The following is a 25,190-nucleotide window of genomic DNA, read 5'->3' on the forward strand; positions in this document are numbered from 1 at the left end:
GACTGCACCAGCAGAATAGTGAGTGCAGCTCTGGATGTAACTTAGGGTAAGAAATGAATATACACAGTGACTAGCACAGTAGCGAGTGCAGTTGAAGAACAAATAATATTAGACAGTCCTTTGCAAAAAAAAAAATACAAACAAACCCCTCTCCTTTTAGAGGACTGTCATATTTGCCAAAGTACTAAATCAAGAAATTTTCTAAAAAGTAATGAAATGATGGAGTGCTTCTAGTTTAACTCTTATTGCCATAGGCTGCATCATTACCTCTGCAGGGTGTTCCAGAAGCGCCGTATAACGCTGGTCCTATACATGCTGGTGATGGGCTTCTTCAATGTGCAGCTGATGTCGTGCAGGATATCATAGCTTCCTTCCATCACTACTTCCACCCTAGTAATGCGCTTGACAAAATCCAAAGGCCACGGGGCGACGGCAAGATACTCAATGCGCATGTTGTGCTTCCAGAGCAGAACCAGCTTCACCTCCAGCATCCCTGAGAATGGGACAACACAATGAGCAAGTGAACTCGGCTTCATATATAAATGCAGAGGAGCTAATAGATTGACACAAATAGTGATGATTAACCTTATAATGCAAGAGCAGTTTCCTCGAAACTCATATCCACTAGTAATTATAACAAATTCTATTCACCTATCATTAGCTCTATGTATAGGTGGAGAAGCCGGGTGATAAGCAATATGGCCACTATTAAAAAACAAAAAGTCACCGAGAGATTCACCTTTTATAATGCGAATCTCTCGAATGCTGTATCCTTCCCTGAGCCGCACGGACACCACGCTAATGATGTCGGCGTGTACCTCCTTTTCGGTATGCTTCCTCCTGCGCATGGCGAGGGCCGGGTTACTGCTGGCCGACACCAAGTGCTCGTTGAATAATTTGTGCTGAGAGCCTGAAAAGATAAAACGTGCATCAAAACTAAAGAGACTAAAACAGGACGATGTTCACTCTTCCAGAAACCAAGAGATAAGCGGCACTCACCGCAGTAATACTCCGGATTCAGGGCCTCCCCTGTGCGCAGGAAGGAATACAGCAGGAACGCCTTGTGATAAACATTCATGTCCATCTGTCCGGATTCGATTTCTGGACAGGACGAGAGGTAGGATCCCAAAGTGGCCATGGCAATAAACTTCATCAGCTCAATGTTGGGGACGTAGCCGAAGCTGCAGTCGTAGGAGTACACACCACCAACCTGCAAGAACAATGAAGATGAGCAAATCTAAAAATTAAAGGATTTGTCCAGTGCCAACTCCTATGTCAGGATACCAGTGGCACAGAGTAATTTGCATCTACACCTGCCTGCAAGGATACTTCCTAATGGAGAGGTGCAGAATACCCATGTCCTGGCAGTAGGGTGTAGAGGCGCCATCATCCGTGATGCCTCCCAATGTGGAAATGACTGAAGTAGGACAAACCCTTTAAAAAGGAGGGTCTGGTTTAACCCTCCGTCACATACAATATTCGGACTAACAAGTTCACATACGATGTGCCTGTCAGGCGCCTGCTGGAAAAATACCTATAATATCTAATGTTTGCAATTTCAGTGCTCTAAAAGTGATCAGTGACCTTCATAGGGATGTAATAAAAGAGACTACACATAATCAGTTGCAAAAAAAAAACATTTACTTAACCCCTTACCGGCATCGGACGTACTATACCGTCCGATGCCGGCTCCCCTGCTTTGATGCAGGGCTCCGCGGTGAGCCCACACCAAAGCCGGGACATGTCAGCGGTTTTGAACAGCTGACATGTGCCCGTAATAGGCGCGGGCAGAATCGCGATCTGCCCGCACCTATTAACTAGTTAAATGCCGCTGTCAAACGCAGACAGCGGCATTTAACTACCGCTTCCGGCCGGGCGGCCGGAAATGACGTCATCGCCGACCCCCGTCACATGATCGGAGGTCGGCGATGCTTGTGAATGGTAACCATAGAGGTCCTTGAGACCTCTATGGTTACTGATTGCCCGTCGCTGTGAGCGCCACCCTGTTGTCGGCGCTCACAGCACACGTGCAATTCTGCTACATAGCAGCGATCAGCAGATCGCTGCTATGTAGCAGAGCCGATCGTGCTATGCCTGCTTCTAGCCTCTCATGGAGGCTATTGAAGCATGGCAAAAGTTAAAAAAAAAAAGTTTAAAAAAATGTGAAAAAAATAAAAAAAACAAAAGTTTAAATCACCCCCCTTTCGCCCCAATCAAAATAAATCAATAAAAAAATATCAAATCTACGCATATTTGGTATCGCCGTGCTCAGAATCGCCCGATCTATCAATTAAAAAAAAGTATTAACCTGATCGCTAAACAGCGTAGCGGGAAAAAAATTCGAAACGCCAGAATTACGTTTTTTTGGTCGCCGCGACATTGCATTAAAATGCAATAACGGGCGATCAAAAGAACGTATCTGCACCGAAATGCTATCATTAAAAACGTCATCTCGGCACGCAAAAAATAAGCCCTCAACCGACCCCAGATGATGAAAAATGGAGACGCTACGAGTATCGGAAAATGGCGCAATTTTTTTTTTTTTTTTTTTTTTTAGCAAAGTTTGGAATTTTTTTTCACCACTTAGATAAAAAATAACCTAGTCATGTTTGGTGTCTATGAACTTGTAATGACCTGGAGAATCATAATGGCAGGTCAGTTTTAGCATTTAGTGAACCTAGCAAAAAAGCCAAACAAAAAACCAATGTGGGATTGCACTTTTTTTGCAATTTCACCGCACTTGGAATTTTTTTCCCGTTTTCTAGTACACGACATGCTAAAACCAATGATGTCGTTCAAAAGTACAACTCGTCCCGCAAAAAATAAGCCCTCACATGGCCAAATTGACGGAAAAATAAAAAAGTTATGGCTCTGGGAAGAAGGGGAGCGAAAAACGAACACGGAAAAACGAAAAATCCCCTGGTCATGAAGGGGTTAACATAAAACTAATAACTATGAAATACAAACTTTTCAAAACTCCCGCCAAATAGTCCCCAGTTCGACTCTCTCAAAAAAATGTACAAAGAAAATTTTTGAACACAAACTTAATTTTAAGGTACCTTAACCCCTTTACCCCCAAGGGTGGTTTGCACGTCAATGACCAGGCCAATTTTTACAATTCTGACCATGTCCCTTTATGAGGTTATAACTCCGAAACGCTTCAACGGATCCTGGTGATTCTGACATTGTTTTCTCGTGACATATTGTACTTCATGATAGTGGTAAAATTTCTTTGATAGTACCTGCGTTTATTTGTGAAAAAAACGGAAATTTGGCGAAAATTTTGAAAATTTCGCAATTTTCAAACTTTGAATTTTTATGCAATTAAATCACAGAGATATGTCACACAAAATACTTAATAAGTAACATTTCCCACATGTCTCCTTTACATCAGCATAATTTTGGAACCAATTTTTTTTTTTGTTAGGGAGTTATAAGGGTTAAAAGTTGACCAGCAATTTCTCATTTTTACAACACTATTTTTTTTTTTAGGGACCACGTCTCATTTGAAGTCATTTTGAGGGGTCTATATGATAGAAAATGCCCAAGTGTGACACCATTCTAAAAACTGCACCCCTCAAGGTGCTCAAAACCACATTCAAGAAGTTTATTAACCCTTCAGGTGTTTAATAGGAATTTTTGGAATGTTTAAATAAAAATGAACATTTAACTTTTTTTACACAAAAATTATATTTTAGCCCCCAGTTTTGTATTTTTCCAAGGTTAGCAGGAGAAATTGGACCCTAAATGTTGTTGTCCAATTTGTCCTGAGTACGCTGATACCCGATATGTGGGGGGGAACCCCTGTTTGGGCACACAGGAGAGCTCGGAAGGGAAGGAGCACTGTTTTACTTTTTCAACGCAGAATTGGCTGGAATTGAGATCGGACGCCATGTCGTGTTTGGAGAGCCCCTGATGTGCCGAAACAGTGGAAACCCCCCAATTATAACTGAAACCCTAATCTAAACACACCCCTAACCCTAATTCCAACGGTAACCCTAACCACACCTCTAACCCTGACACACCCCTAACCCTAATCCCAACCCTATTCCCAACTGTAAATGTAATCTAAACCCTAACCCTAACTTTAGCCCCAACCCTAGCCCTAACCCTAGCCCTAACCCTAGCCCTAACGGGAAAATGGAAATAAATACATTTTTTTTTATTTTTCCCTAACTAAGGGGGTGATGAAGGGGGGTTTGATTTACTTTTATAGCGAGTTTTTTAGCGGATTTTTATGATTGGCAGCCGTCACACACTGAAAGACCCTTTTTATTGCAAAAAATATTTTTTGCAATACCACATTTTGAGAGCTATAATTTTTCCATATTTTGGTCCACAGAGTCATGTGAGGTCTTGTTTTTTGCGGGACGAGTTGACGTTTTTATTGAAAACATTTTTGGGCACGTGACATTTTTTGATCGCTTTTTATTCCGATTTTTGTGAGGAAGAATGACCAAAAGCCAGCTATTCATGAATTTCTATTGGGGGAGGCGTTTATACCGTTCCGCGTTTGGTAACATTGATAAATCAGTTTTATTCTTCGGGTCAGTACGATTACAGCGATACCTCATTTATATCATTTTTTTATGGTTTGGCGCTTTTATACGATAAAAACTATTTTACAGAAAAAATAATTATTTTTGCATCGCTTTATTCTCAGGACTATAACTTTTTTATTTTTTTGCTGATGATGCTGTATGGCGGCTCTTTTTTTGCGGGACAATATGACGCTTTCAGCGGTACCATGGTTATTTATATCTGTCCTTTTGATCGCGTGTTATTCCACTTTTTGTTCGGCGGTATGATAATAAAGCGTTGTTTTTTGCCTCGTTTTTTTTTTTTTTTTCTTACGGTGTTTACTGAAGGGGTTAACTAGTGGGACAGTTTTATAGGTCGGGTCGTTACGGACGCGGCGATATTAAATGTGTACTTTTATTGGTTTTTTTTTTTTATTTAGATGAAGAAATGTATTTATGGGAATAATATTTTTTTTTTTTTCATTATTTTGGAATATTTTTTTTTTTTTTTTTTTTTTTTTTTACACACTTGGAAATTTTTTTTTTAACTTTTTTACTTTGTCCCAGGGGGGGGGACATCACAGATCACTGATCTGACATGCAGCGCTGCAGGCTTCACAGTGCCTGCTCTGAGCAGGCTCTGTGAAGCCACCTCCCTCCCTGCAGGACCCGGATCCGCGGCCATCTTGGATCCGGGGCTGGAGGGAGCAGGGAGGGAGGTGAGACCCTCGCAGCAACGCGATCACATCGCGTTGCTGCGGGGGGCTCAGGGAAGCCCGCAGGGAGCCCCCTCCCTGCGCGGTGCTTCCCTGCACCGCCGGCACATCGCGATCATCTTTGATCGCGGTGTGCCAGGGGTTAATGTGCCGGGGGCGGTCCGTGACCGCTCCTGGCACATAGTGCCGGATGTCAGCTGCGATAAGCAGCTGACACCCAGCCGCAATCGGCCGCGCTCCCCCCGTGAGCGTGGCCGATCGGCTATGACGTACTATCCCGTCCAGGGTCAGATAAGCCCAGGGCACCTCGACGGGATAGTACGTCTAAGGTCACAGAGGGGTTAAGTACTATTAAAAACATATTCAATCAGAAGTAGATGCTGAGGTTTCCCCAGAAAAGTCACACTTGCAGAGCAAATAGCAAGAATTACACACCATTTTTGCATGTGTCAGGCAAATTGCTTTATGACATTTGAGACATTCATAATTTGAAAGCCTTCTGGTTCCGCTTTCCGTTTGGCAGGTGGTGCATCTCCTTTTGTGAGGTGGTGCAGATGGTGACTTTTCACCATCATCTTCTGGGCGGAACCTTTTGAGCTGAACTTGAAGGCGAGAGGGGATACCGATTGTTTTCACGCTTCTCCTGCGTAGCTCTCCAAGTACTAGTTCATGGGCCAATTTTTTCAGATACAATCGTCTACGGAGTGGTTCAAGCTTGTTTTCAAGATAAATTACTTGTGAATTTATACCACCCAAATTCAACATAGCAAAAAAACAGGATTTTTGGTTGCTTACCGTAAAATCTGTTTCTCGGAGCCTTCATTGGGGGACACAGGAACCATGGGTGTATGCTGCTGCCACTAGGAGGCTGACACTATGCAAATAAAAAAAAGTTAGCTCCTCCTCTGCAGTGTACACCCTACCGACAGGAAGTAGGATATTCAGTTAGTGAGAAAGCAGTATGAGAAGCAACATGTAAAATAAATAATAATAATAATAATATAATTAAAATAATCTTTATTTATAGCGCGCCAACAAATTCCGCAGCGCTTAACAGTTTCAAACACTCAAAGAGTGTTCAAAGAACTCAAACGTAAACAGTATAACACAATAAACAGAGCTGTTCAACTTGGGAGGGTGCTGTGTCCCCCAATGAAGGCTCCGAGAAACAGATTTTACGGTAAGCAACCAAAAATCCTGTTTTCTCTATCGCCTTTCATTGGGGGACACAGGAACCATGGGACGTCCCAAAGCAGTCCCTGGGGTGGGAAAAAACAGACTTCCATCAGGTCAAAAGACTCAACACTGCCGCCTGCAGGATCCTTCTGCCTTGGCTGGCATCCGCCAAAGTGTAGGTATGGACCTTGTAAAATTTGGCGAACGTGTGGATGGAAGACCAGGTTGCCGCTTTGCAGAGCCGTAGAGCGGAAGCCCTGTGGTGCACCACCAAGGAGGCACAGACTGCCCAGGTCGGATGAGACTTTATCCCCGGAGGGGGCGCTCTGTACTTGACCCGGTAGGCCTCCAAAATTGCCGTTCTGAACCAGCGAGCAATAGTCGCCTTGGAAACCGGCAGGCCTCTGCGCGTGCCATCAGGAATGACGAAAAGAGAATCCGTCTTCTGGAAAGCGGACATTCTATCCAGGTAGATCCTCACTGCCCTGACGAGGTCCAGCTTGGTCAACGATCACTCCAGAGGATGAGTCGGAGCTGGGCAAAGGGAAAGTAGAACGATGCCCTCGTTGAGGTGGAAGGTGGAAACCACCCTAGTAAGGAAGGAAGGCGGAGACCTGAGGACCACCTTGTCCTGGCGGATGACCAAGGAAGGAGGTCGGCGAGAGAGGGCCGCCAACTCGGAAATGCGGCGGATGATGGCCACAAGAAACGCCACCTTCCAAAATAGAAGAGACGGGAACCTCCGTGAGAGGCTCAAAGGGGAAACCCCCAGAACGTCCAGTACCAGATTTATATCCCATGAATCCACAGGGCCCTGAACGGAGGGACAGCATGGGCCACTCCTTTAAGGGAGGTCTTAACCTGTGGCCGAGAAGATACAGTCTTCTGAAAAAGGATGGAGAGCGCAGAAACCTGGCCCTTCAGAGAACTAAACGCAAGGCCCAAGTCCAGACCTGCCCGAAGGAAAACCAAAATGGAAGGCAAGGAAAGGGACCTATGTAAAACGCAGTTGGACTCGCACCAACGGAAATAAGCCTTCCAGGTACGAAAATAAATCCTGGAAGGCAAAGGCTTCCTAGCCTGGATCATGGTGTGAATTACCCGATTCAAAAGGCCGGACGTTCTTAGAACTGCGGTATGAACAGCCACGCTGATAAACTGAGCGACCGAGAATTCGGGTGGCAAATCGTACCCTGAGACAGCAGGTCGGGCCTGTCTGGAAGGCGCCAAGAAGCGTCCGCGAGAAGATTGACGGTCTCCACAAGCCAAGCTCTCCTGGGCCAGTCCGGGGCAATCAGAAAACCGGCACCCCTTCCGCTTTGAACTTTACCAACAGCTTGGGAGGTAAGGGCAGGAGTGGGAATAGATAGGGCAGCACGGACAGCAACCAAGGAATGGCCAGAGCGCCGACGCCACCTGCGAGGGGGGGGGGGGGGGGGTCGCGAGACCTGGAGACGAACCGAGGAACATTCCTGTACCTGTCCCCCATCGAAGACAAATCTGATGGAAAATCTACGGATGCCAGGGCAATTCCCCTGCCGCGAGATCCTCGTGGCTAAGGAAGCTGGCGGCACAATTGTCCACGCCGGGAATATGCACCGCGGATATCACCGGAACCATTGCCTCTGCCCAGAGGAGGATCTTGGATACCTCGGCCAAGGAGCTCCGAGTCCCCCCTAGAAGGTTGACATATGCCACCGCCGTGGCATTGTCCGCTGGATTCGGATAGGAAGACCACTGAGAATCCTTTCCCAGTGACGAAGGGAGGGAGGATGGCCCGAAACTAGAGGACGTTGAACGGTAGAGAAGACTCCTACGCCAACCAATGACCCTGAACAGTCAGGTGGCAAAACACCGCGCCCCAGCCGAGCAGGCTGGCGTCCATCATCACCACCCGCCAGAGAATTGGAAGGAAAGACCTGCCCTGGGGGATGAGAGGTAATGTCAGCCACCAGATGAGGGACCGCTTAACCTGGTAAGAGAGTAGGATCGGACGATCCAGAGAGAGGACAGACCTGTCCCAGTGTGACGGAATGGCCTGCTGAAGAGGTAGAGAGTGAAATTGGGCGAAGGGAATCGCTACCAATGTTGCCACCATGCTCCCCAGAACCTTCATGGCCGAACGAAAGGAGAGAAGTCGAGGACCTGGAGCAAGCGTACGTCCCGACGAAGGATGGATCTCTTATCTTCGGGGAGGAAGACTTTGGTCTGACAAGTGTCGAAGAGCATGCCCAGAGAGACGAGGTGCTGGAAGGGAACAAGACAGGATTTCTTCCTGTTGACAAGCCACCTGAAATGGGCTAGAGTGTGGAGGACAATGGATGGGCTCTCATGAGCCTGAGAAAAGGACGGAGCCTTGATGAGGAGGTCGTCGAGTTACGGAAAGTACCATTCCCCTGACTCTCAAGATGGCTATCAGCGCCGCCGCGATCTTTGTGAAAACCCTGGGAGCGGTTGCGAGACCGTAAAACAGGGCGATCAATTGGGAATGCTCCTAATGTACTGCAAAGTGCAGGAATCTGTGATGTCCTGGGGATATAGGGACATGAAATTAGGCGTCCAGAACGTCTATGGAGTAAGAAGCTCCTATGCCGAAATGGAAGTGATTACTGAACGAAGGGATTCCATTCCGAAGTTCGCAGATGGACCCTTTTATTTAGTAACTTAAGAACCGGGATTGGTTCGAGTAGAAGCCTGTGAATCCTTCTCTTTCTGGAACGGGAACGATTACCTCCGCGCTGAGGAGAGAGGCGATGGCTGCAAAGAAACCCGAAAACAAGGTCGGGTCTTTGGAGGGCGAGATTCAAAGAAACGATCCCAGGGCTGAGAAGCGAAATCAATTTTGTATCCTGAGAATATCGCTTCCCTGACCCATGCATCCTCCATCGCCATAAGCCAAACGTCTTTGAAGAGAGGAAGGCAACCTCCTAGCTTGGGATATGCGCCGGGATTCCAGGGAGAATCATGCCGAGGTACATCTTCCAGGTGTAGACCTGGTGGATCTTCCTTGGGAATAGCCAGAGAACCAGGAAGAAGTGGACCTAAAGGAAAACCTCTTCCTATCCTGGCGCGCTTGCAACCTCTGCTGTAGAGGAAGAGGTCTGGGACCAAAAGACGTGATCCCTGAAAGGGCAAGGTGGTAAGTGCCTTCATAGAATTAGACAGGTCCGCTTGCCAGGCCTTAAGCCAAACTGTCAGGCGGATGGCCACGACATTGCTGGATGTCTGAGCTGCACGAGACGCGGCATCCAGGGAAGCAGAGACCAAATACTCGATCACATGAGAAATCCGGTTGGCAAGCCCCGCTAGCTGATCTGGTTAGGCCCAGTCAGAGTGCCTTGACGGAGTTGCTTTGCTCATTTGGCCACAGATCTTGAAACCCATGAGGAGGCAAAGGCCGGGCAAAGAATGGACGCAGCCGCTTTGAAGGCTGACCTCGCCAAGGATTCTGAATGTCTACCATTAGATTCCTTCGAACGTGCTGCACCAGGAAAGGGGGGCCGGACTGTGTAGTCTGGAGACTGGCAGGCCCACGGAGGAGAAGCTGTCCAGTTAGCGGTGCTCTGGGGAAAAGGATATAACACGCCGAGGCGCTGTCCTCTTTGAAAGCGTCTGGCCGTATTCTCTTTCTCTGGCCACCAGCTCCTCAAACTCAGAAACTTTGGAAGGTGGTTTGGACCGTCTAAACGAAACCGCCTGATCTGCGGGTTCCGTAGCGGAGTCTTTGATGCTACAGGCTTGGTTAACCGCAGCAATGAGGTTCTGAACCATATCCCTGCTAGCGATTTGGTTAGAATCCAGCTTCAACACATCTTCCGAAGGTGCATCCGAGAACGCTTTGCGTTCCTGTCTAGATCCTTTGCAGCCAATCTTAGTAGACTCGGACAGAGCCTCCTGTGATCCGCTAGCCACAGCAGAAGATGTGATGGGCAACCTATCCGGCACAGACACTAGGGTCTGAGACACTTGGGTGAGATCGCAGGGATTGGGACAGAGAGGAGACGCACGCTGGGATAGGGGACTCACTCTCGGACAGCAGGGGTGTCCAGGGCGGTAGGCACCGCGGAGCCGTCGCAGTCCTGACAGAGGGAGGGAAATCTGCAAATCATACAATGTGATGGACCAAAATAGCAGAAAAGGCAGGAGGACGGGAGAGTTCTGCCTTAGAATTAGACATAGTGCCCGAGGGTTAGGGGACGGAGGCAGAGGGAAGTGTCAGTCTGCTGTGTAGGGATACTCACAGCAGATGTCCTGTAGCTTCTAGGCTGTAGAGGAGCAGGTCCTGCAGACAGATGCACCGCTGGATGCGACGATCCCTGGCGACGCCTGAGGGACCATAAGAGGGGCTGGAAGCTGCACCAGGAAAGAGAGGGCAAAAGGCCCGCTATTAAAAACGGAAGAGGAGATGGGGCCAACAGCGCAAGCCTGGGGCAGTAAGATGGCGACGGCTGTAGAGCGGTGGCTGGGAAGAAGTGGGCGGAGACAAGCGCACACAACAGGGAAACCAATATGGCGCCAGTTGCAGGGCACGGCTATGGGGGGCGGAGCTAGACGCCCTGCAGGAAGAAGATACAGGCGGGAGAAAGCCCGCCCGAAGGAGAGCAAATGGGGGGCGGAGTTACCGCGCCAGAGTAGGCCCGAGAAGCCGGGGCCTAAATTAGAAACCGGCGACCGCCGCGCCGAAGTAGGCCTAAGAAGCCGGGGCCTAAATTGGAACCCGGCGGACGTCGCACCGGAGTAGGCCCGAAGCCGGGGCCTAGATTAGAAAACCGGCGGCAGTCGCGCCGGCGTAGGCCTCCTAGGTTAGACGCCGGCGACCGCCAGATTGAGGGGAGAAGGAGGCGAATAAGCCATGGCGGTAGCGAACAACTCGCACTGAAAAAGGTAGCCCCTCAAATAGTGACAGAGCCTGCGTTGAGACTGGAGGGGGGGGGGGGCGGGTTGGGGGGAGTTAAGGAGGCCTGAGCAGGGCAAAAGAGCTGCTGAAAACCTGGCATTTCCCCTAGGAAAAGGCCCCCCACCTTCCTAAAGGGAATCCCTAACTTAAAGGTCCTGAAGGGGATAGATGGGACACCTTCTAAGTACTCACCTTCTTCATCTGTATATCTTCTTCCGGAAAAAAACCTGAGGAAAAGGAAATATACCTCATTATTCCGGATGCAGAAAAAGACGTCCTGAACTTGCTGGTGGACGTCCTCGTCTCCTCCAACCGACAGGCTCTGGTGGGCGAGTGGGTGGGGGACGGATGCAGGACCGGACTTCTGAGCACGCTTGTGTGCTAGGATCATGGCTCTGCTGAGGGCTCTATGAGGATACGGGGTGGCAGTACACGCCGTACTCATAGTCCCTAATGTGGGATTACAGGTGTGACTGTTCACCCTGTATCCCTCCAGAAAACCTGAAAGAAAACTACGCACATTGAGGTAGATAAGGGTCTAATGAAAGACCCGTGTCCACCTCCTACTGACACTAAGCTAAACTGAATATCCTACTTCCTGTCGGTAGGGTGTACACTGCAGAGGAGGAGCTAACTTTTTTTATTTGCATAGTGTCAGCCTCCTAGTGGCAGCAGCATACACCCATGGTTCCTGTGTCCCCCAATGAAAGGCGATAGAGAAATATGACCATTGACCAGCGTTTGATGTTTCTGCTGACGTTGAAAGTGGAGTACATCTGATCTGCTGTATCCACACCCCCTTTGGTGGCATTGTAAAATGTAATTATCTCCGTTTTTTTTTCTGCCCCAGTCCCAGGATCGATGGCAGCATCATCATGAAGTGTTGATAGAAGAAGTACGATTTTTTTGGCATGTGGTACATAGGAAACTAAAGCCTTTCCATTATGGAATGCAAACATACTGCTGTACTGTTATCTCTCTTTCACACTTACAAACTGTGGCGGCAATTCCCTTTTGTTTTTTCTTACAGTTCCCACATATGACAGCTTCTGAATTTTCAGATAATCAATCAGATCACAACTTGTAAACCAATTGTCAGCTGTAATATTGCGACCCGATCCAAATAAGTGTTCAGCCAGTCTTTTTACAACATCAATGGGTTTGTTGCTCACACAGTAAGGACCTTCTGGTTGTTTTCCTGCATAAACTTCCAGGTTGTAAGTGTAGGTCTTACTGGCATCAACAAGGGCATAAATTTTTATTCCATATTTGTTTGGCTTTGATGGAATATATTGACGAAAGGCACATCTACCACGAAAACCAGGGAGCATTTCGTCAATAGTGAGATTCTCTCCAGGGTAATAACTTTGTTTACAGTTTACAACAAATCTTTGAAATATATCACGAATTGGAGCAAGTCGGTCATGTGTTTTGCGTTCGGTTCGGGTAGTTCTGTCGTCAAACCGAAGGCAACGAATTAGAATCTTGAATCTGTTTATGGACATAACAAGGCTAAATTTTTCAATTCCATCCCCATCTTTACCCCAAAGTTCCTCCAAACTTTGTCTATTTGCCCTATAAGCTCCTGCAAGGTACAGTAATCCAAAAAAAGCACGCAGTTCTATTTCATCTGTGGGCTTGATGGTTCTGTTGCAGATGTACTTGTCCTTTATATTGTCTATATATTGGTTGGTATATGTGACAATAGAGTCCAGAATGTCATCTGTAAATATACTGTTCCAGCATTCAACTGCAGTTTTTGCATTACGTGCAGTTCCTATTACTGCAGGAAGGTGAGTAATAATGTTTAAAGGTTCCCTACGTTTTTTCTGGAATGGCTTCTTGTTCCATTTAGTATTTTTATCTTTTCCAATATAATATGATCCAACTTCTTCATCCTCACCACTGTCACCATCTTGCTCTGTTTCAGAATCCAGGACACATTCTTCCACCTCATCATGAGAATCAATCTCACTTTCCTCTCCTAAATCCTCATTCAGTGTGAGGTCTCTATCATCTAACAGCATGTTTGTTACTTCCTCAACATCAAGTTGTTTGGATAAATTGTACATTTTCCTCTCCATTTCAGCAGATAATCTGAAGCAAGAGAAGGAATATGTTAGGGAACTACTGTATATGCCTGAGCAGCACACTTTCTTTTATAAAATCTCACTTATCTCTATGAAATATCCTCACATTTTGTGCTATACATTCATAAAACAAGCTAAATAAACTATTGTGATGAATAAAAACATAAAATACCAACCTTACTGAATGTGACGTATTCACATACAATGAGCCTGAGAGATCTGTGCAGCTATATCCTCTCCCCTGAAGCTCTGAAATCCAACTGTGATATCAGGTTTCACAGACCTTCAAGAGACAGGAGACTACCTGGAGGGAGGGGGTTTCCTCACAATCTGGTGAGGAAGGAGAAATGAAAGTAAAAGAGAAGCGCCTGTCAGATCAGATGTATGTGACGGAGGGTTAAACAAGCCCTTTCTATAAGTGCATAAAGGCACGGATGATTGACCTCGTGGAGACCAAAATATCCAACACCGCAGAGACACCATCACGTGTTTCTCAACGCAGTGATCCAGAACACTGCCCCCAAGTATGCAAATGCATGTAGAGGAGCTGCGGAGACACCATCACGTGTTTCTCAACGCAGGCAGTGAATAGCCAGGCCTTTCCCCGGGAAGGAACAACCAAGGGAAGGGCAGCATCCAATAAAGGAAAACCACCTATGCCAAGCATGGTATCCATCCACAGACAGCTGTTTCGGGGTTTTTGCCCCTCATCAGCCAGTTTCCCACTCCACACTGATGACGGGCAAGAACCCCGAAACAGCTGTCTGTGGATGGATACCATGCTTGGCATAGGTGGTTTTCCTTTATTGGATGTTTTCCTTCCCTTGGTTGTTCCTTCCCGGGGAAAGGCCTGGCTATTCACTGCCTGCGTTGAGAAACACGTGATGGTGTCTCCGCAGCTCCTCTACATGCACTTTCTATAAGTGCAACACACAAGGGTTCCTTATGCTAAATTAATATTCCAATGGACACGGTGTAGCACTTGCTTATCATAAGGAACAGGATCTTCGTGTGTAATCGTGCATGTACAAGTTCATCCTACCTTGGGCGAACCTAAGGACTGAGAAAATTAGACTATCCTTGCCAAAGAAAATGAGAACCCCTTGCAAGTTTTACCTGCACGAAGGAACAGGCGATTGTCCCGCTGCGCAGTTGATTCAGTAATGTCTCACACACTGCAACGTCCGGGACGCTGGTGACTCCGTCCGTGATGACGATTATTCCTAGAAGGAGAGGAATATGCATTGTATGTCCCGCGTTGTGATCCATTATGAACAGACAGTATGAGAGACCCACTTACCTGCACTGGAGTTGGCTGGTAGCAGCTGTAAAGCCAGGATGCCTTGCCGGATCATACTGATTAATCCAATGTCAGCTGGAACCATGGAAACACCCATCTTTCTGCCCGGCTGGTGGTCTCCATATTGAGGTAGGCAATCCTAAAAGGAAAAAAAAAATTTAGAAAAAAAAAAAAAAAAAAAAGTTCAGAATGGCATAAATACACAAATAATCACTAGTGATGAGCAAACATGAGCAGATAAGGTATTATCTGCAGATGCTTGGGTGCTAACCAAGTGTCTTCGGTATACTCAAAAAATATGTTCCGACAGCCACAACACATGCAGGGTTTGCCTAACAAACAGTTTTGCACATTCGCTCATCATAATTAATTACACTTACCTGATCCCTTGCTGACGCTGCCAGGATCCCTCTCATCACAGCCAGTGGTTGGATAAGTAAATTAGGCGCAATTCTAGCCAACCCTCCTCTCCAAATTTATCAGTGCAAAGTATGTTATGAAATATTGCGAGCAAACGAAACCTAGGGCGCAACTGGATTAGTGATCAGATTTCAGCACCTTGCTTTTTCCAGGAGATAAATGGAGCCCAGTTTGCCCGGCTGCCGTTATTTGCCCACTAGGTCATTACGGCTGGGGATCTTGGAAGTTGCAAGTCTATCGTTGGTGCATTTATCACCCACCTGAGTGTATGGACGATACTGTTGCTGGAGCATCTCCGCGATCTTATTCTCGAAGGCACCGAGCTGCAGGCAGACATTCTCCAGAAACGCCGGCAGCTTCTGCTCGTCCAACCGACAGCCCTGAACAAGCACCTGAGGTGGCAAAAAAAACAAAAAGGGCGGCGTGATATCTAAAAATGGAGAATAAGAGGATGGCGCTGATTTTACCTGATGGCTCTGCAGTCCAATGATTGAAGAATAGGCCTGAATGGTAACAAAAATCTCTGGTCGGAAAATCAAACTGGACCCCGGGATAAGGAAAGGCCTGAGGAGCCCGAGCAAACAGCGGGAGAGAGAATGGAAGATCTCATCAAAAAGGATCTCCTCCGTGGAGTCGTCCTAGAGAAAAAAAAAAAACAGGATTTTTGGTTGCTTACCGTAAAATCTGTTTCTCGGAGCCTTCATTGGGGGACACAGGAACCATGGGTGTATGCTGCTGCCACTAGGAGGCTGACACTATGCAAATAAAAAAAGTTAGCTCCTCCTCTGCAGTGTACACCCCACCGACAGGAAGTAGGATATTCAGTTAGTGAGAAAGCAGTAGGAGAAGCAACGTGTAAAAGAGAAAGAATAATAATAATAATAATAATATAATAATAAAGTTTATTATTATCTACTAGCGCCAACAAATTCTACGGCGCTCTATAGATTAACAGATTCAAACGCTCAAAGAGTGTTCAAAGAACTCAAACGTATACAGTAAACAGAGCTGTTCAACTTGGGAGGGTGCTGTGTCCCCCAATGAAGGCTCCGAGAAACAGATTTTACGGTAAGCAACCAAAAATCCTGTTTTCTCTATCGCCTTTCATTGGGGGACACAGGAACCATGGGACGTCCCAAAGCAGTCCCTGGGGTGGGAAAAACAGACTTCCATCAAGTCCGAGGACTCACCACTGCCGCCTGCAGGATCCTTCTGCCCAGGCTGGAGTCCGCCGTAGTTCGGCAAAACGTGTGGATGGAAGACCAGGTTGTCGCTTTGCAAAGCCATCGGCGAAAACCCCGTTACGTACCGCACTGGAAGCGCCGACTGCCCGGGTAGAGTGAGCCTTTATCTCAGGAGGGGACACTCTTGTTCTTGACCCGGTAAGCTTCCAAAATTGCCGTTCTGATAGAGCGAGCAATAGTCGCCTTGGAAGCCAGCAGGCCTCTATGCATGCCAGCAGGGATGGCGAAAAGAGAATCCATCTTTCGGAAAGTGGCTGTGCTAGCCAGGGAGATCCTCACTGCCCTGACGAGGCCCAGCCTGTTCAACAATCACTCCAGAGGATGAGTCGGAGCTGGACAAAAGGAAAGGTAGAACGATGTCCTCGTTGAGGTGGAAAGATGAAAACCACCTCGAGAAAGGAAGGAAGGCGGAGGCCTGGGAAAATCAAGAAATGAGGTCGGCAAGAAATGGCCGCCAACTCAAAAACGCGGCGGATCGAAGAAATGGACCTGAGAAAAGCCACCTTCTGAGATAGAACTGACAGGGAAAGCTCCCTGAGAGGCTCAAAGGGGGAACCCCTAAGAACGACCAACACAACCTTAAAATCCCATGAATCCACAGAGGCCCTGTACGGAGGGACAGCGTGGGCTACTCCTTGAAGTAAGGTCTTAACCTGTGGCTGAGAAGATAACGTCTTCTTAAAAGAGAAGAAGAGCGCAGGAACCTGGCCCTTTAGGGAACTGAGAGCGAAGCCCGAATCCAGTCCTGCCTGAAGGAAAAACCAAATGGAAGGCAGGGAAAAAGGACATAGGTGAAAAGCAGTTGGACTCGCATCAACGAAAGTAAGCCTTCCAGGTACGATAGTAGATCCTGGAAGAAGACGAAGGCTTCCCAGCCTGGATTATAGAGTGACTCATCTGGGCCGAAAGGCCGGACGCTCTTAGAACTGTGGAGTCCACAGCCACGACGTTAAACTTAGCGACCGATAATTCGGGTGGCAGATCGGACCCTGAGACAGCAGATCGGGTCCGTTTGGAAGACACCAGGGGTGTCTGCGAGAAGATTGACGATGTCTGCAAACCAAGACCTCATGGGCCAATCCGGGACGATCAGAATGACCGGCACCCATCCAGCCTTGATCTTCTTCGACAGCTTGGAAAGCAAGGGAAGGCGTGGGAACCGATAGGGGAGCCCGAACTGCGACCGAGGAAAGGCCAGAGTGTCAACACCACTGGGAGAGGATCACAGGACCCTGGGCCGACCCGAGGGACCTCCTGTTCAATCGGGACGCCATGAGGTCCACCTCTGGAGTCCCCCATCGAAGAGCAATCCGACAGGAAACCTCCTGAAGTACCATTCCCCTGCCGCGAGGCCCTCGCAGCCGAGGAAGTCGGCGGCCTAAATGTCCACGCCGGGGACATGCCCTGCGGAGCTCACCAGGACCGTTGCCTCGGTCCAAAGGAGGATCCTGGAATCTCGGCCGAGGCCAGAGAACGCCGAGTCCACCCCTGGTGGTAGACGTATGCCACAGCTGTGTCATTGTCTGTCTGGATTCGAATTGGCAGGCTGCCGAGAATCCTTACCCAGTGAAGGCAAGACAGAAAGATGATCCGGAACTCGAGGACATTGATCGGCAAAGGGGACTCCTGCGCCGACCAACAACCCTGAAAGAACAGGAGACAAAGCCCCGCGCCTCCGCCGAGCGGGCTGGCGTCCGTCATCACCACCTGCCAGGGAACTGGAAGGAAGGATATGCTGTGAAGGATCTACTCTGGGATAAGAGAAGTGACCTCGGCCACCAGTCGAGGAACCATTTGACCCGGGAGAAAGCCGGATCGGACGATGCAGGGAGAAGACAGACCTGTCCCCTGTGATAGAATAGCCTGCTGAAGAAGTTTTGAATGAAACGGGCGAAGGGAAAATTGCTTCCGATGTTGCAACCAACCTCCTTAGGGCCTTTAAGGCCCATCGGAAAGGAGGGGAGCCGAGAACCCTGGAGCAAGCGAACTTCCTGACAAAGGAGGGATATCCTGTCTTTGGGAAGGAAGACTCTGGTCCGACAAGTGTCGAAGAACATGCCCGGAGATACGAGGCGCTGAACAAGACGGAACTTCTTCCTGTTGACGAGCCACCCGCAACGGTTAGACTGTCGGGAAAGATGGATAGACTTTCGGGAGCCTGAAACCGAAATTCCTGAGCCTCCATGGAAGCGATTACTGAACGAGGGAATATCGTCCTGAAGTGTCTCCGACGAAACTTCTTGTTCAGCAAATTGAGATCCGGACTGGGACGAACCTTGTCGTCCTCTGTCAGTACAAAAAGATTCGAAGAGAAGCCTGTGAACCGTTGAACCGTTCCTGTTCTGGGACGGGAACGATTACCCCGGATTTAAGGAGGGAAACAATGGCAGTAAAGAAACCCGGGACTAGAACGGGGTCTCTTGGAGGTTGGGATTTGGAGAAAACGATCCCAGGACCGTGAAATGAAGATTTTGTATCTAGAGGGAACAAGAGCCCTGGCCCATGCGACCTCTACTGAGGAGACCCAGATGTCCCTGAGGAACAGGAGACGATTGCCCAGTCTGAGAAACGGGCTGGGGTCTAGTCGTGGGTCATGCCTAGGTGGAACTTCCAGTCCTGAACCTGGAGAATCCACCTTAGGAGTAGCGGGCACGCCAGGAAAGAGTGAGCCGAAGAATACCTTCTTCTCTTAACGTGCCTGTGGCCTCTGCCGTTGTGAAGAAGAATCTGATGCCGCAAAACTACGAAAAAGGTCGAAAAGACCAAAGTAGCCGCCTAAGGGGAAGTAGGCGAGGTCTGGAGAAGGGGACTGGTGCCACCAGTGGCGTCCTTAATAATTTGGTCCAGCTTGGAACCGAAAGGACGTGAACCTTGAAAAGGCAGGCTAGTAAGGGACTTCTTCGATGACTCTTGAGCCAAACAGTGCGACAGCTGGCAACAACATTACTGGGCGCCTGTGCGGCAGAAGACGCGACGTCCAGGGAACAAATTATTTCCCGGCATGAGTAATCTGGGTGGCAAGTTCCGCCAGCCGGACTGACGGAGCTCCAGCTTGAATGCCCCAACGGAGTTGTTTAGCCCCTCAGATACAGACTTCGAAACCCAAGTGGAAGCCAAAGCCGGGCATTGGGATGATGCGGCAGTTTCAAAAGCCGACTTCATGAAGGATTCCATGATCCTATCGATGGAATCTTTCAGAGCTGCCCACCGGACAGCGTAAGGACTGTGTTGGCGGCAAGTCTAGCAGCCGACGGATCCACAGGGGGAGAGGTCGTTCTCTAACGCCTCTTATTCCGGTTGGCAATGAGATCCGGAGGAAAGAGATATGAGACTCCAAGACGCTTGTCTCTTTGAGAACGTCTGGTCGAATTCGCTCTTTCTCTGGCCAGAAGCTCCTCGAATTCAGGATGAGGAGCAAATACCTTGGGAGGTAGCTTAGACCGTCTGAACGAAACCGCCTGATCTGCGGGTTTCGTAGAGGAATCTTCGATGCCACAGGTCTGATTGGTCGCTCCAATGAGGCTTTGAACCATATCTCTCATGTTAGCGATTTGGTTCGAATCCGGCCCCAAATTATCCTCCGAAGGCGCATCAGAGAAAGCCTCGCCTGACTCAGCGGAGGAGGACAGAGTGGCGAGATGGAGCTAGAAGATGACTCAGACCGGCGTTCCTGTCTGGACCTTTTGCAGCTAGCCTTGGAGGGCTTGGACGGAGCTTCCTGCGACCCGGTGGCTACTGCGGGGGTCTGCAGGGGTAACCGATCCAGCATGGACACCAGGGTTTGAGACACCCATGTTAAATTGGCCACCGATTGAGACAGAGAGGAGGCCCAGCCTGGGATGGGGGTATCACTCACGGGCGGATCGGCCGGGGATCAATCGGGTTGCTGCAGGACTGACATAGCGGAGACCAGAAGGTTAGGAGACAGAAGGGCAGAAGAGAGTGTCAGACTGCAGAGCAGAGCTACTCACGGCAGGTGATGCGCTTCAGTGGTCCTTAAAGGCAGGGGTGCAGGCAGAAGGAGCAGACCTCTGGAACTCTCCTGTCCGGGACCAGCTGTGGGGCTGGGGCGACCGCAAGTGAGGAGGACGCCGGGATTCACGCACTTTGGAGGGGGGCATAAGGCGTTCCTGGTTCGAGAATACGGAGGTAGTGGGCAGGGTTAATTGCCTGGCCAGGAGCACCAAGATGGCGCCGGGAGGCGGAGCTAGTCGAGACAGACGGGCGGGAAAAAAGCCCGCCCGAGAACGCAGGAAGTGGGCGGAGTCACGGCCGAGAGTAGGCCCCGGGAGAAGCCGGGACCTAAATTAGAAGCTGGTGGGCGCCGGAGAGGGCCACGGGACCGGAAAGCTGTGCGGCCGCCGGTTAGGAAACCGTGGGGCCGCCGGTTAGGAAACACTGCGGCCGCCGGTTAGGAAACACTGCGGCCGCTGGTTAGGAAGCACTGCGGCCGCCGGTTAGGAAGCACTGCGGCCGCCGGTTAGGAAACACAACGGCCGCCGGTTAGGAAACACAACGGCCGCCGGTTAGGAAACCGTGCGGCCGCCGGTTAGGAAGCACTGCGGCCGCAGGTTAGGAAACCGTGCGGCCGCCGGTTAGGAAACCGTGCGGCCGCCGGTTAGGAAACTGTGCGGCCGCCGGTTAGGAAACTGTGCGGCCGCCGGTTAGGAAACTGTGCGGCCGCCGGTTAGGAAACTGTGCGGCCGCCGGGGAGTAAACTGTACGGCCGCCGGAGTAAACGGCGCGGCTGCCTGGAACAAAGGTACGGCCGCAGACAAGGCAGAGCCGCTGCCTGTAAAGGTGCGGCCGCCGAGCATGAAGCGGCGCAGGTGCCGCGCAAACCACCAGGTCAGGGGGAAAATGCAGCCGCAGAAACGGCAGCGTGGCTGCCTACAGGGCGCCGCACAGAGCAAAAAAGTGCCGCAGTGTGGAAAACTTCCCAATAAAGAGACGTCCAACAATCGCCCCTGTAACAGGGAATCCGCAGGGACCCCCCCATGACTGTCTATGAAGAGAGACCGAGGGATAGGGGGATCGGTGGGAAGGGAATACTCACCTAAACATCCCACGCCGTCCGTTACTAACCTGAAGCCCTGAAGGTATTAGACGTCCGTGGAGCTGGACGTCCTCGTCTCCTCCGACCGACAGGCTCTGGTGGGCGAGTGGGTGGGGGACGGAGCCAGGACCGGACTTCTGAGCACGCTTGTGTGCCAGGATCATGGTCCTGGAGAGGGATCTATGAGGATACGGGGTGGCAGTACACGCCGTACTCATAGTCCGCATAGTGGGAATACAGGTGTGACTGCTCACCCTGTATCCCTCCGGAAAACCTGAAAAGGAACGACGCACATTGAGGTAGATAAGGGTCTAATGAAAGACCCGTGTCCACCTCCTACTGACACTAAGCTAAACTGAATATCCTACTTCCTGTCGGTGGGGTGTACACTGCAGAGGAGGAGCTAACTTTTTTATTTGCATAGTGTCAGCCTCCTAGTGGCAGCAGCATACACCCATGGTTCCTGTGTCCCCCAATGAAAGGCGATAGAGAAAGATCAATTAATGTCACTGTAGTTTTACTCTAATACTCCAGAAAGTCTGATAATCCAGCAATTATTTCCAGCCCTGAACTGCAGGACGGTCAATGACAAGTGCAAGTGAATCATGTAAACTTTTCTCTGACCTTCTAATGTTCTGTATCGTCTGATTATCCAGCAGCCACCAGGTCCCATTACTGCACATACATCATTTATCACATCTGATAATCCGACAATCAGGTCCCATTAACCTCAATGTAAAGAGGAATTCTCCCCAAATCTCAAGATATCACATATCCGTAGTTTATATGGAAACTAGCTGACTGCTAGGACACCAGTGGTCCCGAGAACAAGGTCCTATAGAAAGTGAATGGAGTGGGGGTCCCGGCGCTCGGACACACACAGCGATCAGTAAGTGATCCCCTAGCCATAGGATAGGGGATACCTTGAGATTTTGGATACTAGTGGAGGCAAAACCCCTTTAAGTCTCTTTTACTTACCACAATAACCGTAGATGGACTGAGGTCGAGTTCGATCACAAAGCGGTATTGTCGGGCCAGGAAGGTGACCCACGTTGATGGGACTAAAAGGAACGGGCCGGGACGTACCGCCTCATCGGGCTGCCAGCCATTTGGCACGACGCTCACCACTTCTAATTCATTGTCATGTAAACTCTACAATACAAAGATCCAAAGAAAGTAAGTTAAGACATCTGACCCAGCGCGGTCTCCACCGATACAGAGTAACAGACCCTCAGCTCTCCGAGCAGGACTTTATTCGCCCGAGCGTACGTTCAGAAAAACACTAGAGAGTGCATTTTGTATGGGGGCACATGCAAGGTTTAGAAGACAGTTTTGGATTTGCAAAGCCATCTTTAAAACTATGCACTGTGCCATTCCTCTATTACTCCTCCTGGAAATGTATACAATAGGTGTCAGCTGCAGGTCACTAGTCCTCGTCAATATGGCTTGTGCTGACAATCGCGGAGAGTAGAAATAGGCCAATTCATTTACCAATTTCCAGTAGGAATAATAGAGGAACATCATTTCTGCTTACTTGTATTAATTCGATAAAAAAAGTTCCAAGCTATAGAATCTCACATCTCTAGGAAAGGTTGGCAAGAAAGCAGCTTCCTGCAATCCAAGAAGGCAGACTGGTATATACTGGTCGCATTAACCCTACACTTACCAACTCAGGGACAGAAGAAATAGACTGGTGAAGATTGTTGAGGAACCAAGCCAGGCGGACATTGCGAGAGATGCGGTAATCCTTCTTCATCAGCAGAAACACCTGCCCGGCCTCCTCCACCTGCAACAAGAAGACAAAAAGAAACGGTACAAAACATGATAAAAAGGAAAACACAACTGCAATATACCGATGACTCTAAAAAAGGGTTCTCCGCTCTAGAAAAAGAAAACAAAGAAACACTTAAAGAAGAGCGTCTCCTGCTGCAGGGAGTCTCAGCGATCAGCTACGAGCTGCAGGAAAACCTGACTGCAAGCGTTCACTATCCTCACAGCGCCACCGCAGGCGAAGGGCAGCATTACAATTAATGAGACTTTAAAGAGGAGCAGTTTATGTACAGGCTGTCCTCTGAGAAAAGCTCCAAGGAACAGAAACAGCCTAGTTTTATCTATTAAAACATTTTTATTATTATTATTATTATGCAAATGTGAAGCTGCAATAAGAATGAAAGTTGTAATATGGAAACCTCCCATGACACCGACGAGCCAGAGCCTCGATCCTGATAAAAAGACGACTATACAAGTAGTTTTTTCCTGGATGCGGCAAAATTCAATTATAAAAGACACAATTGAAATGTTTCCACATTAAAAAAGGTTTATTAATTAATGAGAACATTTCAACTGAAACCCGACATCTCTCCGAGCTTCCAAAGACCTGATCACATCCAGTACTAGGAATAAAAAGCAGCAATATCGGGGAAAGTCCAGCACTAAGCAATCTCGCAGTGACTGCACCAGCAGAATAATGAGTGCAGCTCTGGAGTAGAATACAGGATGTAACTCAGGATTAGTAATGTAATGTATGTACACAGTGAATCCACCAGCAGAATAGCGAGTGCAGCTCTGGAGTATAATACAGGATGTAACTCAGGATCAGTAATGTAATGTATGTACACAGTGACTGCACCAGCAGAATAGTGAGTGCAGCTCTGGGGTATAATACAGGATGTAACTCAGGATTAGTAATGTAATGTATGTACACAGTGACTGCACCAGCAGAATAGTGAGTGCAGCTCTGCAGTATAATACAGGATGTAACTCAGGATCAGTAATGTAATGTATGTACACAGTGACTGCACCAGCAGAATAGTGAGTGCAGCTCTGGAGTATAATACAGGATGTAACTCAGGATTAGTAATGTAATGTATGTACACAGTGACTGCACCAGCAGAATAGTGAGTGCAGCTCTGGGGTATAATACAGGATGTAACCCAGGATCAGTAATGTAATGTATGTACACAGTGACTGCACCAGCAGAATAGTGAGTGCAGCTCTGGGGTATAATACAGGATGTAACTCAGGATCAGTAATGTATGTACACAGTGACTGCATCAGCAGAATAGTGAGTGCAGCTCTGGAGTATAATACAGGATGTAACTCAGGATCAGTAATGTAATGTATGTGCACAGTGACTGCACCAGCAGAATAGTGAGTACAGCTCTGGAGTATAATACAGGATGTAACTCAGGATCAGTAATGTAATGTATGTACACAGTGACTGCACCAGCAGAATAGTGAGTGCAGCTCTGGAGTATAATACAGGATGTAACTCAGGATCAGTAATGTAATGTATGTACACAGTGACTGCATCAGCAGAATAGTGAGTGCAGCTCTGGAGTATAATACAGGATGTAACTCAGGATCAGTAATGTAATGTATGTACACAGTGACTGCACCAGCAGAATAGCGAGTGCAGCTCTGGAGTATAATACAGGATGTAACTCAGGATCAGTAATGTAATGTATGTACACAGTGACTGCACCAGCAGAATAGCGAGTGCAGCTCTGGAGTATAATACAGGATGTAACTCAGGATCAGTAATGTAATGTATGTACACAGTGAATCCACCAGCAGAATAGCGAGTGCAGCTCTGGCGTATAATACAGGATGTAACTCAGGATCAGTAATGTAATGTATGTACACAGTGACTGCACCAGCAGAATAGTGAGTGCAGCTCTGCAGTATAATACAGGATGTAACTCAGGATCGGTAATGTAATGTATGTACACAGTGAATCCACCAGCAGAATAGCGAGTGCAGCTCTGGAGT

The 25,190-nt window shown here is 48.5% G+C and overlaps 1 protein-coding gene across 3 annotated transcripts in view; it reads right to left on the reverse strand.

Annotated features, from left to right (window-relative positions):
• SZT2 (SZT2 subunit of KICSTOR complex) overlaps positions 1-25,190 on the reverse strand; it is a 103,813-nt gene that overhangs the window by 72,235 nt on the left and 6,388 nt on the right. For all 3 annotated transcript variants that reach the window (XM_069738070.1, XM_069738071.1, XM_069738069.1), the window contains exons 2-10: positions 23,086-23,205; positions 22,398-22,571; positions 15,587-15,757; positions 15,380-15,511; positions 14,700-14,838; positions 14,516-14,622; positions 1,000-1,210; positions 740-910; positions 268-493 (exon numbers count right to left, since the gene is read on the reverse strand). In XM_069738070.1, the coding sequence (XP_069594171.1) occupies positions 268-493; positions 740-910; positions 1,000-1,210; positions 14,516-14,622; positions 14,700-14,838; positions 15,380-15,511; positions 15,587-15,757; positions 22,398-22,571; positions 23,086-23,205 (1,451 nt within the window). The remainder of the gene's footprint in view (positions 1-267; positions 494-739; positions 911-999; positions 1,211-14,515; positions 14,623-14,699; positions 14,839-15,379; positions 15,512-15,586; positions 15,758-22,397; positions 22,572-23,085; positions 23,206-25,190) is intronic.

The sequence above is a fragment of the Ranitomeya imitator genome, chromosome 8 (genome assembly GCF_032444005.1).
Source record: "Ranitomeya imitator isolate aRanImi1 chromosome 8, aRanImi1.pri, whole genome shotgun sequence".
Classification (NCBI taxonomy): Eukaryota; Metazoa; Chordata; class Amphibia; order Anura; family Dendrobatidae; genus Ranitomeya; species Ranitomeya imitator.